Raw genomic sequence first — 19066 nt, 5'->3', positions numbered from 1 at the left:
CAACAACATATGGATTTAACCTGTAGGCTGTCATCTGCAGATCCTGCTCTTAGAGCATGAATATGTAACAGAACTCCCTGGATGGTTTGTACTTACAGCCAATCTCTCTTCCTGAGCTGCTGATATGAGGTAGGAATCAAGATTTTTGTCTTTTTTGTTGTTGCTGTTGTTTTGGGGTGCAAACCCAGCAGTGCTCAGGGATCACTCCTGATGGGGCTCAGGGATCCTACCCTATGCAGTGCTGGGGGGTTGCACTAGGGTTGGCCACATGCAAGGCAAGTACCTGAACCTCTGTACTCTCTTTCTGGCACAAGAATTTATCTTCCTAACAAGTTTCCAGTTGATGCTGATGCTTTGAGACTCGATGGACCTACAGCAGAGGTTCCCAAACTTTTTTGCCTTCTCAGAAAAACTCAGAGCTCCCCTGAATATTAAGCGGACAGTGCCCCCACGCCTGCACACAAGCTACTAAGGCCCCCACCACGATGCCCCCCTCCTCCAGGGCCAAGTATCACCCACACTGAGAAACACTGGTCTAGTGGTTGGGAGTTATTCCTGGTCTGGTCAGACTAGGTCTTAAAAGACAAACAGACTGGATGCTTACGGCAGTATTCCCGTATGTCTGTAGAGGGTAGAGACAGGGAACTCACTGCTCTGCTTTCCCAACTGCAGTGGAGAGGGGTAATTCCAGATCTGCAGTTTCTTGCCTAAATTCCTCAGAATATGCAGAGTTCAGAACTTAGATCTGAGTGATCTTTACATATATATGTATGTACATATATATATATATATATATATATATATATATATGTGATGTTGGTTTTTAGTTTGTCCTTTTGGGGGGTACACCTTGCAATGCTCAACTGTTACTCCTGGTTCTGTATTCTGGGGAATTACTCCTGGTGGGCCTTGAGGGGACTATCTGGATGCTGGGTGGTGGGGATTGAGCCCAGGTTGGCCGAGCGCGAAGCAAAACGCTCTACCAGCTGTACTATGGCCCTGGCCCCAATTTTTACTGCTTTGGGCTACACCCTGCAATGCTCGGGGCTTACTCCTGGCTCTGTGCTCAAGGATCACTCCTGGAGGAGTGCAGGGGACTATACATGGTGCTGGGACTCCAATCCAGGTCAGCTATGTTTAAAGCAAGTGCCTACAACTGTACTATCTATGTGGCCCAAGATTTGTGTGGTCTTATATATGGTACAAGGAGCAGAGAGAAAGTAATAGCCAGCACAGCAAGAGGGGACAACCCACTTCCACATGTGCTGTATTGATAGTGAATCAAACCGAGTGGGGTATAGAAAAAAAACAGTAATCAGATTATCTCTAAGTTAAGTCACGTTTTACTGGCAAGTGACTTGTACAAACTGGATTTTGAGTCCTATTTTTATTGCTGAATTATAAATAAATAAGGAACTATGTATTTTTTTGGGTCACACCTGGCGATACACAGGGATCATTCCTGGCTCTGCACTCAGGAATTACCCCTGGCAGTGCTCAGGGGACCATGTGGGATGCTGGGAATCGAACCCAGGTCGGCTTCGTGCAAGGCAAATGCCCTACCCGCTATGCTATTGCTCCAGCCCCGGAACTATGTATTTTTTGGGTCACACCCAGCGTTGCTCAGGGGTTACTCCTGGCTCTGCACTCAGGAATTACTCCTGGTGGTGCTTGGGGGATCATATGGGATGCCGGGGATTGAACCCAGGTTGGCTGCGTGCAAGGCAAACCTCCTACCCGCTGTGCTATTACTCCGGTCCCATGGAACTATGTATTTTTTAACTGGATTTTTTTAACCTTAATTTAATTTTGGGGGGCAACCACACTGAAGATGTTCTGGTGTCACTCCCGGATCTGTGCTCAGGAATTACTCCTGGACCGTATGGGATGTCGGGGGGTCAAACCCAAATTGGCTACATGCAAGGCAAGTGCCCTATTCACTGTTCTATCACTCAGGCCCGTTTCAAAATGTTTTGGCTTTTTTTTGACACACCTGGAAATGCTCAGGTGTTACTCCTGGCTCTGCACTCAGGAATTACTCCTGATGGTGCTCAAGGGACCATATGGGATGCTAAGGATCAAATCAGGGTTGGCTGCTTGCAAGGCAAACGTCCTACCCACTTTCCTTTTGCTCTGGCCCCCATCATTTTCTGACCTGCTTTAGAATCCTTCTTTAGCATTGAAACTAATATGATCTGTATTTGGAACTAACATTTCATGAAAATAAAAACATGTGCAAAGGGTGGGGAAGATTACCTCAATCTGGGCAGCTTTTAAATTTCATAACCCCCTAAAAATGATGAAGCAGCAGTCTGTATAAACTGACAATACTCAATACTTAGAAAATGAAACTCGTTAGAAAATGCTCCATGTGGTTAAGTTTTAGTTCAGTGACTTCATTCACATCTCTTTACTGCAAAGAGTTTTTTTTTAATTCCACTTATCAGGCCAGAGAGAAAGCTAGTACAGGGGTTAAGGTGCTTGCCTCACACACCGCCAATCCTGGTTTAAATCCCCAGCACAGTCTGCCAAGCACCACCAGGGGTCTCTCCTGAACACAGAGCTGGAAACACCTCCTAAGCAGGCAATGTCTGGTCCCAAAAATCAAAGAAAAACTTTCCATTTATCCCTTAGAAGACCCTGAGTCCAGAAACCATAACAACTTTGTCTTACTACACTACTAATGTGTATATCCGGTTATGTTTGCTTTTCACAAACTGATTTAAAAAATGAGTACGCTGGGTAAAGTTAGGCAGTTTTGACTCACTCTTCCAAAAAGGCTTTTATTTCCTTTTCTGTCATACTGGGGAATCTAACCACAGGACCTCACACAGAAGCACATACTCCACCACTGGGCCACATCATGTTTGGCCCAAAAAAGGCTTTAAAAAGCAAAATGAATTCCTAAAAAGCAACTTAGTTGACATTTAAACTGTAGTGCTTGAAAAGAAACATAATATGGTACTATCATCATCGTCCATCTAACCCTACATACTTGAGAAGTGGCTTGTTATTGTTTGGGGGTCACACCTGTAGTACTAACAAGGTACTCTCAACTCAGCTGAGTGAGGTTGCTGGGGGTGCAATTCAAGGTCAGGGGCCACTCCTGGCAGCACTTGGGGGGAATAATGTGGTGCTAGAGGTGGAACCCAGGTCTCTTGCATTTGGGGGGGTGCACATCTGGCTGTGCTCAGGGCACCATATCAGGTGCCAGAGATTGAACTGGGGTCAGCAGTGTGCAAGGCAAAACCCATACCCACTGTACTATCACTCCAGCCCCAGCCCTGGGACTTTTTTGGCACACCTGGAGATGCTCAGGGCTTACTTCTGGCTCTGCACTCAGGAATTATTACTGGCAGTATCTGGGAGGCCATATGGGATGCAAGCTCCCTGTGGTGTATTCGATACGCCAAAAACAGTAATGATAACAGGCCCCTGACCCTGAAAGAAGCCTCTGATCGTTGGGAAAGATGAGTAAGGAGAAGCTGCTAAAATCTCAGGGCTGGGACGAATGGAGACGTTACTATGAACAATAGGATGACAGTGATACAGTGATATGGGATGCCAGGATTGAAGTTGGTCAGCCACATGTAAGCACCATACCTACTGACCTATCGCTCCAGCCCTCAGCCCTGTGACTCTTGGCCTAGGATGTGACTTTCGTTTTGAAAAAAAAAAAAAGTGGTATGTACTGTAAGATGTTCATGGCTCACCCCACCTGCAATTTTGTTATACCCATAAAATTACACTTTTCTGCCCCCCCTTCCTGTATAGCTTCAAATTTTCAAGCAACTGGGACAGGACTGGAAACACTGTATTTTTTGCTTTTTTTCACTCCTCTTTTTTACTACCATGCGGACACCAACCATCTCTCTGGCCTCTCAGCATTGCTCCAAGGGACCTGTCCAACATATGCAGTCAGGCTGCACATAAAGGTACTGCTCTTATCCTCGAAGGCAGGGTCAAATCCTTTCTATCTTTACACATTACAGGACTGCCATTGCGGCAGTACTGCGGAGCTCTATCACATCAAATAACAATCATCATACAAGTTCCTTCTTACCAACTGGAACCATTAAAATCGAGACTTTGTGCATGTCTGATGGTGAGAAAACAGCTTCAATTCTTTCTTTGTTCTTGTTTTGAGGCCACTCCTGATAATACTCACTCCTGGAATTACTCAGGAATTACTCCTGGAGGTGCTTGGGGGACCATATGGGATGCCAGGGATCGAACCCTGGGTTGGCCGCGTGCAAGCAAATGCCCTAACTGCTATGCTACTGCTCTGGTTCCTAACAAGGATTCAATTCTTGAACTGCTGTTCCACAGAGCCACATAATAGGTGTTTGCTTAATGGCTACTTGTTGACTAAATGAGTAAAAATATAAATTCTTACCATTCAATAAAGGACTGACCATTTTGAAGAATTCTATGCAAAATGTATTAGGCACACTCCATTTCTTTCTGGATGCTTGGTAATAAATTAGCAGCCTCAAATACCACAGACCCAGCATTTGAATCCTATCAAAGTCAGCTAGCTCATTTCTGTAGATTTCATAATCTGCTTTCCCATACTTTCAGAACTTTTCCAGAAATACACCTACCCAAATGAAGCATTGAGGGTTCCTAGTTAATAGGTTTCTAGGATCCTGAATCTTGTTTATAGAATAGCAAACTACTTCTTCCTTTTCCCCCCTATTTTTGGTGGGGGTTGGGCCACACCTGGCAGTGTTCAGGGGCTACTCCTAACAGTGCGCACGGGACCACATATGGGATTAGGGATCAAACCTGTGTTGGCTTCATACAAGGCCAGCATGTTAGCCCTTTTCCTATGTCTTTGGTCCTGCAAACTGCCTTTTCTGACATGGATAGGCTACAAATCAGGAGAAGCCTAGATGACCTGTCCATTGTAGTTAGACATGAGGTTCCCCTTTATAAGGAATCCAATGTGACTACCTTTCTTGGTCCTTTTTAAGGTATCATAAAAGAACTTGAGCAGTAAGTATAGTATAGTGTAAGCCATCTAATGAAAGCACCAAAGGGAACATGATTTAGACGGCAAAGGGAAATATAAGTCCTTGCATATATAAGTCCTTTGCAATTATAAGTCCTTGACAGTAGGATTTAGTTTCTGAGAATTTACTATGTGCCACATACCAAACAAAATAAGGAGGGCACCAAAATGAATAGGATACAATTTCTTTTTTGTTGTTTGGTTCTGGACTAGCCCTGGTGGTGCAGGGGTCTATTTCCAGCTCAGGGATCAAATGTTGCTCCTGGCAGTGTTCGGTGGACCATACAGTGCCAAGGACGGAACCAGGGCTTCCTGCATATGGCTCAGTCTTTTGAGGTCTCTCTCCAGCTCAGAATCCCAGGTCTACTGTTAAGCGTGGCATACTTTGGGAGGGAAGAACTGGGCTACTATTCGGTTTGGTTTGGTTTGGGTGGTGCTAAGGATTGAACTCAGAGTCTCACATATGCAAAATATGTACTCAATCACTGAACTACATCCCTGACAACTCTGCTGTATCAGTGTATCACTGTCACTGTCATCCCAATGCTCATCAATTTGCTCGAGCAGGCACCAGTAACGTCTCCATTGTGAGACTTGTTACTGTTTTTGGCACATCGAATACACCACGGGTAGCTTGCCAGGCTCTGCTGGGCGGGCGAGATAGTCTCGGTAGCTTGCCGGGCTCTCCGGGAGGGGCAGAGGAGCTGAACCTGGGTCAGCCGCATGCAAGGCGAATGCCCTATCCGCTGCGCTATCACTCCAACTCTGCTGAATATTGGAAAATGGGGTGTAATGCTTTGCAAGGAGCTCGGCATTGCTCAGCGTTGTTTTGTCTAAGTTCTTAGGTAGTGAAACAAGGGAAAGGGCCATCATTATCCAATCAAAAGTGTTTCCCAAAGCTGTGCGAGTGCCATAACCTGGAAGTATATGCCCCAGTGAATCCATGTCAGCCCTGTGGTGACCCTAATGAGCACAACCATAATTTGTGTGCCTTCAACTCCAAACGCAACTCTTGAACAGCATGTGTGCGAGCATCACAGCTAAAGGGAGTGCAGACCTTGGTGAGATCTGCATGCACCTACAGACCTAATGTGTAACCCCTTAGCAAAAGTATTTCCCTCCAAACTTGTCTGAGCCTGTGAATCACAACAATGGGTTTGTTAAGAACGTGGCTTTCCAGGGAATGTGGCCCATTAGGTTGACGTAAACTGGCAGCTTCTGGGAGTTCGGTCAAGAAGAGAGATACAATATGCAGTAGATCTCTGAAAATGTCAGAAATTTTCTACAAAACATAATGTATTAACTGAGTGCAGAAAAATCTGACTTGTCACATATTCTTCTGGAAAACCTTGCCTGGGAAAATAAAGTGGGGAAAGGATTATTGATGTTCCAGGCTTCAAAAATCATAGCATCATTTGGTGGTATCCAGGCACTCTGAATACTTGCACAGAAGGAATCCAGTTTCCATTTTTCTTGGTTTTTATTTTTGAACTATCAATAACGTTGTGAGTCACCGTTTTATAATTAAAAAATTAAATAAATAAAATAAATAAAAGACACAAGGTCAGTCATAATGGCTATTTATTCAGTACTTTTAATGTGCAGTATAATGCCAACCATCAGAAGTGAAAATATGCCCATTTAGGGACAGGGGATTTAACACACAAACACACATACATTTTTTTAAGAGATGAGAAAAAAATGGGATCTCAGAACATGTATATTATGAAGCTGGAATTCCAATCCGAGGATACCAACCCCAAATCCTATGCTTTTAGCCATTCATATAACCTATGCTCCTCAAATACACCATCTTTCGAACCTTAGATTCCTAAATCCAGAAACACCTGACAGGCCAGGTGTGTGTTTGTAAAGTTTTGATTTATAAAGGTCTACTACTTACCTAATTCGTCTAAGCAATCTGATAAAGCTGTCTGAAGGAGACTGGCGGCATTACTATTAGTTATACTGCTAATTAGTCTTCAACTTTTATGTAGCACACAAGAAATAACACTGCTCACAAAAGAACACTGGAAAGCAGGTCCGTGCAATTATGCACCAGTTTGTTTTTTAAGGAGATGAGAAGGATTTCTGAACAGAGGGACATGTTTAATCATTTAAGGTCAGGGGTCAGTGATCCATTTGATTTCTCGGGCAGAACATGTGGTGACCAGAACATCCACTCCCTAACCTACCTGCTAATCGGCACTGAATGCACACATAGAACAGTACCTATTAGTTACTGCCAATTATGCCTGGGAAGAGATGACAAAGAGAACAAACAGGAACAATCATGATTTGGGCTGGGGGTGCTGCGTGCGTCAGGCTACACCAAGTAGTGCTCAGGGATCACTCCTGGCGGTACTCAGGGACCATAAGCCTTGCTGGCAATGAAACCAGGGTTGGCCTTAGGAACAGCAAGTTCCTTACATGATCTTTCAGGCCTGACAATTACGATTTTAAGGCAAAAGGCAGCAAAGGATGGGAAATGAACCTGACAATCGGGGTCAGATGTGATATCATTTCAAGTAGGTCTGCTAATATTCTGGCCAAGAACTGGGCTCTTTCCCTGCCACTGGGGAGTTTTGTGGAGAAGGCTCAGGTGTCCTCAAGATTCAGCCCCATCAATAACCCATCATCATGGCCAAGGAAGGCATTGCTGCTGGAGGTGTAGCAAGGGTGAATATTGCTCTACAAGAAGTACTAAAAACCACCCTCCTTCACGATGGCCTTGCACAGGAAATCTGTGAAGCTGCTAAAGCCTTAGAGAAGTGCCAAGCCCATCTTTGTGTGCTTGCATCCAACTGTGATGATTCTGTGTACATCAGGATGGTGGAGGCCCTTTGTGCTGAACACCAGATCAACCTAATTCAAGTTGATGGCAACAGGAAACTATGGGAAATGGGTCAGTCTCTGTAAAATTGACAGAGAAGGGAAACCCTACAAAGTGGTTTGCTGCAGTTGTGCTGTAGTAAAAGACTATGGCAAATAATTACAGGCCAAGGATGTCATCGAGTGATATTTCAAATGCAAAAAATGAATAAATAAAAATTTTGGCATGTTTATTTGTTGTTTGTTGTTTTGGGGCCATACCCCGTGGTGCTCAGGAGTTACTTCTGACTCTGCACTCAGGAATTACTCCTGGCAGTGTTTGGGTAACCATAAGGTATGCTGGTGATTGAACTCGGATTGCTCACACGCAGGCAAGTGCCCTACCACTATACTATTGCTGCAGCCCCAGGATTTTGACTTTAAAAAAAATCGAGGATCGGGGTGGAAGAGAAGGGATATATGCTAGATTAAAAAATGATACCGGGGCTGGAGCGATAGTACAGCAGGTAGGGCATTTGCCTTGCAAACAGCAGAGCCAGGTTCGATTCCCAGTATCCCATATGGTCCCCCCCCCAGCACTGCCAGGATTAATTCCTGATTGCAAAGCCAGGAGTAACCCCTGTGCATTGCTGGGTGTGACCAAAAGAGCAAAAAAAAGATACCACTTCTCCTTCTAGGCAAAACCTATGGTGGATGCTACGGGGAAAATAAATTGGATTTAAAGCAAGTAGTAATTAAGCTACAAGGCAGAACTAATTCCTAAAATGATAAAATGTTCTTTTGAAGTTGTGACTACATTCTCACCCATTTCTAAAGACAGGTGATATTGTATTTTAGTGCCTGGTCCCAAAATAAGTATCTATAAAGTGATGGGTCAGGAAGTCAGAATATATTCTATAACAGACTGCCTTCAAGCAAAGTCATGCAATAGAAAAACACTGTATTTAGACATTCAGACTATTTTTCTTTTTCTTTTCTTTTTTTTGGGGGGTCACACCCGGCAATGCACAGGGGTCATTCCTGGCTCATGCACTCAGGAATTACTCCTGGCGGTGCTCAGGGGACCATATGGGATGCTGGGATTCGAACGCGGGTCGGCTGCGTGCAAGGCAAATGCCCTACCCACTGTGCTATCACTCCAGCCCATTCAGACTATTTTTCAGTAGTTCAAGTATCAACAACCAATTTCAAACGTCTAATAAATCAATTCAACTTTGCAAATCCAAATATAATAGATGAACTTTGGTCAGACTTCAGAATGCTGGTTAAAATAGTGAATTTGGAAAAGAGGGGAATACACAGGGGCCTTCAGGGGCCACATCTGGTTAGTGCTCAGGGACCACGCATAGTGGTACTTGGGGACCATATGTGGTACTAGGATTGAACCATTATCAGGAAAAAACAAGTGCTTTATCTGCTGTATTATACCCACTCTGGCCCCAGAGTTGGGATTTAAAGCAAAGTAAATATATAAAGTTTAAAAGGCCAGTGTGGATGAAAACCTCAGCTTACATCAGTTTCTGTGTCAATTTCTGTGCAATGTGTATTAGACTATCATTGGAATGCACAGAATCCATACAGATGACATCACAGAAGAGTGTTATGGGGCTGGAATGATAATACAGTTGGCAGGACATATGCCTTGCATGCGGCTGACCCGTATTCAATCCCCAGCATCCTGTATGGTCTCTCAACACCAGCAGGAGTAATTCCTGAGCACAGAGCCAGGAGTAAGCCCTGAGCATTGCCAGGTATGACCCAAAAAAGCAAAAAAAAAAAAAAGCGGGGGGGGGTATTAGTTTAAAAGTCAAGACAGCTATTTTCAGTTTGGTTGGTTTTGTCGTAAAGGGGCACATGTGGTTTATGCTCAGGAGTGACTGCTGGCCATGCTCCGGGAACCCACCCTATGTGGTGCCAGGGATTAAACCAGGTAGGCCCCACACAAGGCGTACCTTCCTTAACTCAAGTACTATCTCTCTGGCCCCAAGGAGAAAGTTGTTTGTTGGGTAACACCCGGAAGTGCCCAGGGCTTATTCCTGGCTCTGTGATCAGGGTTCAACACTGGCAAGCTCAGAGGACCATATGGAGTGCTAGGGATGGAACCCAGTTCAGCCACATGCAAGGCAAGTAGCACTATCACTCCGGCCACAAGCAGAAGTTTTTAAGCTCAAAGTGCAGTATGTTTGGGGACACATGGCAAATATGCTCATCAAGAAACATTTTTTTGAGGCATAGCAACTGGAAAAACTGTGCAAACGTGCATTTGAACAGTGCAAATACTAACAATCTTAGAAATGTTTTCCACTTTTTATTACAAAGAATGCAGAAGGTTAAAGTAGCCATTCAAAAATTACTGATTAAAAAGCCCACCTCCTACAGGAGAATAATTAATTCCCCATTGAACTTGACCAGGTTGAAAATGAACTGGCTCAAGACATGCTCAAGGCAGGAGAGACAGAATAGGGATTATGGCACTTGCCTACATGTGGGCTGATCCTGGTTCCATCCCTGGAACCTCTTGTGAGCCCCTGAGCAGAGCCAGAAGCCTTCCCCAAGCACGGACATTGTAGTCCAAACCCCTAGCCCTCCCACGCCCAAAGACATACTCAGTTTAATTCACAGATATCTGATGCACAATGGGCTAAATGGGAATGAATTGTCTTCATTTTCCATCATCAAACTTTAAAAAAGTGTGGAGTTATAGCAAGGGAATTAGGAACCTAGAAACTGGCAAAGTATCCTCTGCTCTACCTGCTAATTAGGTATGTGACCTTGGGCAAGCAATTTCACCTCTCTGTGTCTTAGTTTATAATCTATAAAATCGAGTGGGTTGAACTGCACCACCAACTCCCTGCCAGCTCTAAAGGGCCAAAACAATGCGTCCTGCAAAGCGTTCCACTGAAGCCTTAAAGTCCACCAAGAATTGCCTGACCAGACATCTCTAGTTAATTCGGGGCCAACTTTCCTGCCATGCCCGGTGAACTGCCAATATCTCCTCACTCAGCACGGCCACGCTTCTGTTTCGCGGGGCACTCAAACCTAGAGATCTCCTTTGCGGATTGGAAGGTAGAGCAAATAACACCCTTGCTTACAGAAGGCTTGGAGTTTCAAGCCTCACCGTTTGCAAGAACTACTCCTTGCTCTAAAAGGCGGCCCGAGAGGTGGCTCTGTTCTGCACTGCCTGAACAGCCAAACCCTCCCATGGAAAGGCCTCAAGCCGGCTCCTGGCTTCTAATTCCCTTGAAGGTCAGCTCGGCAGGGCTTGCGAAAGTCCTATTTTGGATCCCGCCAATTCGGAATCATGCAACTGAGACTGGAATCTCCTCCACCCCCCTCCCCAGGGGCGGGGGCAGGGGAGAGGAAGGGAGAATGGGAGCTTGGGAAGGGCTGCGGGGCATGGGTAAACTCCGGCGCCCAGGCCTTTGCCGGGTGGGGGGGGATTGCTCGGGATGGGTCAGTCACCTGGAAGCCGATTCCTCTGCCTCGGACCCTGGACACACATTGTCCGCACCAAGGGCGCCAGCTTCTGTTTCACAGCACCCGCTGCCAGGCCGCCACACCGGAACATTTCGGCGCCGCTACTTCCGACCTGCTCTCCTTTCTTCTCGCACACGCACCGCCCGACCGGTCAAACCCTGTCGGAGCCAGCCCGCTCACACGCACTCTACGCAGGCTCCTCCTTCCAGCTCCGGGTGGGCATTGGACGGCGCGGCGGGCCGGCTCCGGCCGGGGAAGGGGAAGCGCGAGCGCAGCCCCACTGCGCAGGCGTGCCTCCCGGCGCCGCGCCGCGATTGGCCCGCCGCAAAGAGGACCTGCGCCTGCGCGCACGCTCCCACGCGTCCACGGGCGCACGCCGGGGCCGCTCGCGGGTGTCTGCGGCTCAGAAGCCACACGGCGGTGGGGGGTGGGGGGGCGCTGAGCGGGTTTGGCGAAGTGCCCGAGGAGGAAGCTGTGGGGGCTCTCTCTGCCTGCAGTTGTGGCCGGGCCAGCGCCGTTGTCAGTGGCGAGGACTGACTGCAGCATCTCACGAAAGCATGACCTCGGCACCGCACTTGGTTTCATTTTCGGTCACTACCGACTACGTACTAAGCCTTCCGGCTTCTCTGGCTAAAGTCCACTTCCCGTCTTTCCAGAAGTCTGAGTTTCTCGGCTCGAGTTTCTTTTAGTCACTGCTGGCACTTTCCCAGCAGACCACTATGGGGGGGGGGGGGGCGGGGAACCAGTAATCCTTCCGCACAATTTCTCCAAGTAGCGTTTTGTGTTAGGCAGTTGGGTCCTGGACACTGTTCCAAGTGCCCCGCGGTCTCCTGCTGCTTTCTCCAAGTAGCGTTTTGGTTTACGCAGTTGGGTCCTAGATACTGTATCAGGTGCTTGGCGGTCTCCTGCTACTGTAGCCCCAGAACACACCTCTGTGTGTTTCTAAAAACAAGCACGAGGTACTTGAATTGCGTCTTGAATTCACTATTACACCAGTAGTAAAAATCAGATCAGCAATAGAGGAAGAGAAATATTTCAGACAGTGAATACCTTAGGACCAAAGGTGATCATTTTAGTGGTCAAGCACTGTGGACTTTGGGTCCGCTCTTTGCCTGATGGAATCCTGGCTCTACATCTAGGACAAGACACTTAACTGGACCTCACTCTTATCATCTACCAGTCTCACAGGGTTGCTATGAATTTGCATGAGTTAATATTTGTAAAGTATCTTATAGAAAGCATGCTGTTTAAAATGAAAAGCTTAGAGGTATAACACTAAGTACAGCAAATTGTCAGGGTGGGGAATTGCATACTAGGTAGTAGATAAGGCTAGGTAATGGTGTAGGCCGTTTTGGAACTGGCAAGAGTTTAGCTTTAATCTTGTGAATACAGTTTTCTTTTGTTTTCTTCCCAATGGAATTGGAATACGAAATGAAACACGGCATTGTGTGGGAAGGTTTAACCTAGAAATCAGTCTTCATTAAGTGAAAATTCAGAATTCCCTTTAGTGGTGCTTTGAGCAATATATGCTAAAATATGATTTCACAATATAGTAAGAGGGTGGAGAGAGAGCACAGCAAGGAGTGTGCTTGCCTGGGTTCAACTCCCCAGCACCCTATATAACCCTATATAACCCCCCAGTACCATATATAACTCCTCATTACCATCTACAACCATCCCTAGCTCTGCCAGGAGTGACTCTGAGTGCAGAGCCAGGAGTAAGCCCAAGCACTGCTCCATGAGGCCCCCAAACCAAAATACTAGTAGTAATAATAACAAGGTAAAAATTATATCTGGTGGGGATAGAATGATGGTTCCGCAGGTAGGGTGCTTGCCTTGCATGTGGTCAACCTGGGTTTGATACCGGGTATCCCAAATGGTCCCCTGAGCTAGTAGTGATAACTGCCACTAGTAGTGATCCCTGAGCTCAGAGCCAGATGTAAGTCATGAGAATCTCTGGGTGTGGTCCAATCCCCAAAAATATTATATCTGAGACCAGGGTGATAACACAAAGGGCTAGAGTTTGTGGTACAATGGTACTGGCTGGTACAAGGCTCTGAGTTCAATGCCCAACACCTCATGCCTCCCTTGAAATGCTGGGTGTAGCCTGGTGACGCCTGAGCACCCCAAGGATGACCCTCAGAACTCTGAGCCAGAGCAGCACTGCATCTCCTGGCCCAAGTATTGAAACATCCTGCCAACACTGTCAGGTCAATTATCAGGAATGACCCCTCCAAACCTCCCAATTATATTTAATATTTTATTACTTTTTGGTTTGGGGCCACACCCAGTGGTGTTTGGGACTTGCTCATTGCTCCATGTTCAGAAATCACTTCTGGGGCTGGGGTGGGATACTCGGGGGACATTATGCTCTATTGAGGATTGAATCCAGGTTAGCCATATGCGAGATAAGTGCCCTACCTGCTGTACTATCCTCTCTAGCAATATTTTAAAGGCCTCATCCAATATTATTTATCACCATTTCTATTATATAAATACTTAATTTTGGTGGAGGATGTCAGGGATAAAACCCAAGGCTAAAAAACACAAATATGCTCTTACACTGAGTTACATATTCTATGCCATTTTAAAAAACCAATAATAAAGAAGGGATTGTTGAAATACAAATTTAACATGATATCTTCCAGTTTCACCCATATTGCAGAAAATTGCATGATTTCATCATTCCTTAAAGCTGCATACTATTCCATATACCATTTTGTACATATACCACATCTTCATGATCACTGATCTGTTGTTGAACATTTAGGTTGATTCCAAATCTTAGCAATTGTTCTGAGTGCTGCAATAAATAGTAATGGGCATATGTCCTTTTGAATAAATGTTTTCCTCAGGGTAGATACCCAAAAGTGAAATTGCTGGATCATAGCATTACTCAATTTTAAGTCTACTGAGGACAATCCATACTATTTTCCATAGGGGTTGATGAAGTAAGCCGGAAGAAGAAGGACAAATGCAGGATGATATCACTTATATGTGATAATTAGAGTATCTAGATGAGGAAACTGAATGAGGTTTAAAAGGAGATGCCTCACATCCAAAAGAACAAAAGCAACCGCTGTTGGAGGGGATGTGGGGAGAAAGGGACCCTTCTACACTGTTGGTGGGAATGCCGACTTGTTCAGCCCTTCTGGAAAACAATATGGATGCTGCTCAAAAAGTTAGAAATTGAGCTCCCATTCGACCCAGCAATACCACTTCTGGGAATATATTTCGGAGAAGCAAAAAAGTATAGTCGAAATGACATTTGCACTTATATGTTCATTGCAGCACTGTTTACAATAGCCAGAATCTGGAAAAAAACCGAGTGCCCAAGAACAGATGACTGGTTAAAGAAACTTTGGTACATCTACACAATGGAATACTATGCAGCTGTTAGAAAAGATGAAGTCATGAATTTTGCATATATGTGGATCAACATGGAAAGTATCATGCCAAGTGAAATGAGTCAGAAAGAGAGAAAGACAGACATAGAAAGATTGCACTCATCCGTGGAATATAAAATAACAGAGTAGGAGACTAACACCCAAGAATAGTAGAAATAAGTACCAGGAGGTTGGCTCCATGGCTTGGAAGCTGGCCTCACATGCTGGGGGAAAAGGCAGTTCAGATAGAGAAGGGAACATCAAGTAAGCTCTGGTTGGAGGACCCGCTCGGGAGGGAAGATGCATGCTGAAAGTAGACTATAGATTGAACACGATGGCCACTCAATACCCCTATTGCGGACCACAACACCCAAAAGGAGAGATAGAGAACAAAAGGGAATTACCTGCTACAGAGGCAAGGGAGGGCGGGGGGACGAGGGATGGGATTAGGAGGTGGGAGGGATACTGGGTTCAACTGGTGGTGGAGAATGGACACTGGTGGAGGAAGGGTGCTCAAACATTGTATGAGGGAAACACAAGTATGAAAATGTGTAAATCTGTTACTGTTTAAAAAAAGACACGGAATAAATAAATAAATAAATAAATAAATAAATAAATAAATAAATAAATAAAAGGAGATGCCTACTCATTGTGGAATATAAAGTAACAGAATGGAAAACTAACAACCAAGGATAGTAGAGATAAGGACCAGAAGAATTGCTCCATGGCTTGGAAGCCGGCCTCACACGCTGGGGGAAAAGGCAGCTCAGTAGAGAAGGTATCACCAAGTAAAGGATGTTTGGAGGGCCAGCTCAGGATGGGAGATGCATGCTGAAAGTCAACTATAGACCAAACCTGATGGCCACTTAATACCTGCACTGCAAACCACAACACCCTAAAGGAGAGAGAGTAAAAGGGAATCCTCCTGTCACAGAGGCGGAGTGGGGTGATGGAGGGGGGAGGGATACTGGCAACATTGGTGGTGGAGAATGGGCACTGGTGGAGGGATGGGTACTCAATCATTGTATGACTGAAACGTAAGCACAAAAGTTTATAAGTCCGTAACTGTACTTAATAAAGGAGATGCCTAGATCACCCTTGGCCCCAGAGATTAGGTAGGAGAAGGAAAGAAAAAGAATGAAGGGGAAGGGGAGAAGAGATAGAAGACAAGCAATGGGGGCAGGGGTCAAGGGGACTCAGATACATGGGACATGTCAAGGAATGGTAGAGCTAAGTATTCAAACCACAGAGTCAACAACACTGAAACTTCGAGACACAAATTTTAATAACTAGATTTAAAAGGTGCCAGTGAAGATGGCAGACTGGGATTGGGGTGGGGGTGGGGGTCTAGGAGAGGGAACTTGGGAACCTGGTGGTATGAATTTAACACTGGTGGCTAATACTGGTGGTGGGAATTTGACACAGGTGGCTAGGTTGGTTGGTGATGAGGAAATGTATGTCAAAAATCTAACTATGAATAACTTTGTAATTCATGGTGCTTTATCAAAATGAAATTTTGGAAAGAAAAAAAATCGATCATATCTGTTGGTGAAGGAGGCAATGGAAAACATTGTCAAAATCATGATGACCATGTACCTCTGGAAACAATTTTGAAAGCATTTAATAATACAGATTTAGGGCCAGAGCTATAGTACAGTGGGTAGGATGCTTGCCTTGCCTTGCATGCAGCTGACCCAGGTTTGATCCCCAGCATCCCATACCGTTTCCTGAGCTCATCAGTAGTGATTCCTGAGCACAGAGCCAGGAGTAATCTCTGAGCACCACTGAGTAGGACACAAAATAATGCATGATTAACATCAAGAAGGGCCATTGTACAGCACATTTATTTTTGCAATATTTTCTATGAGTTTATTTTTGTCCTTTTCATTTAAAACATTTTAATCTTTTTTTGTCTGCAAAAGCAATATTCACTCCTTGAACTAGTTCCAAATTATAAACGAAAGTTCCTCCAAATCTCACCCCACAGAGGTAACAATTTTTGTCAGCATATTAAGCCCATTTTTGGGAGCTTTTTGCGTCATACCTGGTGATACTCAGGAGTTACTTACTCCTGGCTCTGCTCTCAGGAATTACTTCTGCTGGTGCTCAGGGTACCATATGGGATGCCGGGATGAAACCCAGTAGGCCACATACACGGTAAATGCCCTACTTGCTGTACTATCACTCCAGTCTTTGGAGCCCATTTTGAGATAACATGTTTGCAGAAATCATAAAAATTGATGAAAATTTTTGTTGTTGTTTTAATTTTTTGCATGCTTTTAGACCATTCCTGGCAGTGCTTAAGGCTTATTCCTGGCTCTGTGCTCAGGGATCATTCGTGGCAGAACCATATGGGGTGCTAGGGATCAAACCTGGGTCAGTCACGTGAACAGCAAACACCGTATCCCACTGTACTATTCCTTCAGCCCCATAAATCAATATTTTTACCCTACAAATAAAATGTAAACCCAGACTCAGTGACAAGTTTTTGCTGGGAGCATTGATCTAAATAACCTTATTGTGTAGACATATTATTTTTTTGGTTTTGGAGGCCACACCTGGCAGTGCTCAGGGCTCTCTCCTAGCTTTGTGCTCAAGGATCATTCCTGGAAGGGCTCAGGGGATGCAGTGTAGTTTCAGGGATCAAATTAAGGTCTGCTGTGTGAAAAGCAAACACCCTACTCACTGTATTATTTCTCTTACTCAACAGATATAATACTTTCTCCCTCAGGAAGTGAGTTCTAATTCTGGCTATAGGCTGGCAAAGCTTTTTTCCATTCAACTGACTGTTTTTGTGTAAATAAGTAGTTAACCCCCTCCATTTATTTTGGTTTTGGGCCACACCTACCTGTTCAGGGGTTACTCCTGGCTTTGCCCTCAGGAATTACTCCTGCTGGTGTTCCAACCTGGATCAGCAGCATGCAAGGCAAGCAAGCGCCTTCCCCACTGTACTATCTCTTGGGCTGAACCGGGTCCAGTAATTGACATAATAATAACCTTGGATTAACCAAGATAAAATCCTCCACAATTTTCATATTGAATAGTGTAATCTAGGGTTTTAAAAATGGGTAACCCACATACTGCCAAAGGAGTTAGCTCTAAATAAATCAGTTCACTCAGTTAATAAAAGCTTATTATCTAGAAAACCCAAGCGATTTTTGAGTAATTTGGAATTGGCAGAGCAATTTGCTTACAAATACATCACCTGTGCAATGAATTATTTTTCTCTTAGTGGAAATGGAATGAGTCTTATTCATTTCTTCTGTATTGAAGCCTCACACACAAATAAGATTGCTGTTCTCTGTGTGGCTAGAATACCGGACCTCTTTTCCTTTTATGTGAATAGATAACTTTGGGAGTTTTAAAAGAATGTGGCATGGAGCCTGAGTGAGAGTGCAGCGGGGAGGGCATTTGCCTTGCATGCTGCTGAACTGGGTTTGATCCCTGGCATCCCATATAGTCCCCTGAGTACTTCCAGGAGTAATTCCTGAGTGCGCAGCCAGAAATAACCCCTGGACATCACCGAGTATGGTCCCAAAACAAACAAACAAAATCAGAAAAATGAAAGTTTTAACAGATAATTCAAGTGTTGCTACTATTGGCATATGTCAATACATTCTTACTCTGTATGATATGTGGGACGAAAGGCAGAGTCTGAAAAGCTCAAAAGAGTGTTTTATTGTTTGAAAATTGGGCTGCAAGAATGCTGATTTCAAATAAATCCTGAACCTGCAACCGAATTCTGGGGTGAGGGAATATTGATTGGTCTTGACCAACATGTATGACGCTTTGGGAAGCTGCCCCCTAACATCACCCTTAAGAAAGTTCTGTTTAAGAAGAGAAAAAAAAGAAACAAAAGGAAAAAAAAGGAAAAGAAAAAAAAGAAGAAAAACAAGTTGTGTTCAGGGTGGAGACATAGTACAAGCGGTAGGGCACTTGCCTGCACCTTACCGACCCAGGTTCGAACCTTGGCACCCCATATGGATAACGGAGCACCGCCAGGAGTAACCCCTGAGTATTACCAGGTGTGCCCACCACTGGAAGAAAATGAAATAGAAAAAAATTCTATTTATTTATCATCTTTCTAGACATCGGGCAAATTAGACCCAATCACTTCAGTCCACATTCAGTTACAGAGGTGAACCCTCCTAGGGGGGTTCCAATTCCCTTCCATACATCAGTATTCCCGATGGATCTAGGATAATACTGAGGGTACAGGCATGCAACACCCTGTCAAGTTTCTCTCTTGCTCCAAGATCCCGCTGCCTGGGTCCGGTTAGCTCCGGAAACAAAGTCCCCTTTTGCTGGGCTGCCACCACTAGCTCCCCCACCAACCCCCTCCCGCACCCCGCCCGCC

At 44.9% G+C, this 19066-nt stretch overlaps 1 protein-coding gene, 1 non-coding gene and 1 pseudogene across 5 annotated transcripts in view; 1 reads left to right on the top strand and 2 right to left on the bottom strand.

Annotated features, from left to right (window-relative positions):
* AIFM1 (apoptosis inducing factor mitochondria associated 1) overlaps window positions 1-11580 on the bottom strand; it is a 62929-nt gene extending 51349 nt beyond the window's left edge. For 3 of the 4 annotated variants that reach the window (XR_008627300.1, XR_008627301.1, XM_004606357.2), the window contains exon 1: window positions 11309-11580. Coding sequence is in view for 2 of the 4 variants with exons in the window: in XM_004606357.2 (XP_004606414.2) it covers window positions 11309-11414 (106 nt within the window). In the remaining 2 variants the exon portion in view is untranslated. The remainder of the gene's footprint in view (window positions 1-11308) is intronic. The other variant, XM_004606358.2, reaches the window with a different exon arrangement.
* Window positions 1744-9633, top strand: LOC129399946 (40S ribosomal protein S12-like; annotated as a pseudogene).
* On the bottom strand, window positions 6943-7073 carry LOC129400695 (small nucleolar RNA SNORA19). Its single transcript, XR_008627882.1, has one exon. It is a non-coding gene; the product is annotated as a small nucleolar RNA SNORA19 (small nucleolar RNA).
* Window positions 11581-19066: the final 7486 nt, after the last annotated feature.

This window comes from Sorex araneus, chromosome X (assembly GCF_027595985.1).
Source record: "Sorex araneus isolate mSorAra2 chromosome X, mSorAra2.pri, whole genome shotgun sequence".
Taxonomy (NCBI): domain Eukaryota; kingdom Metazoa; phylum Chordata; class Mammalia; order Eulipotyphla; family Soricidae; genus Sorex; species Sorex araneus.
This window is presented reverse-complemented; position numbering and strand designations above follow the sequence as displayed.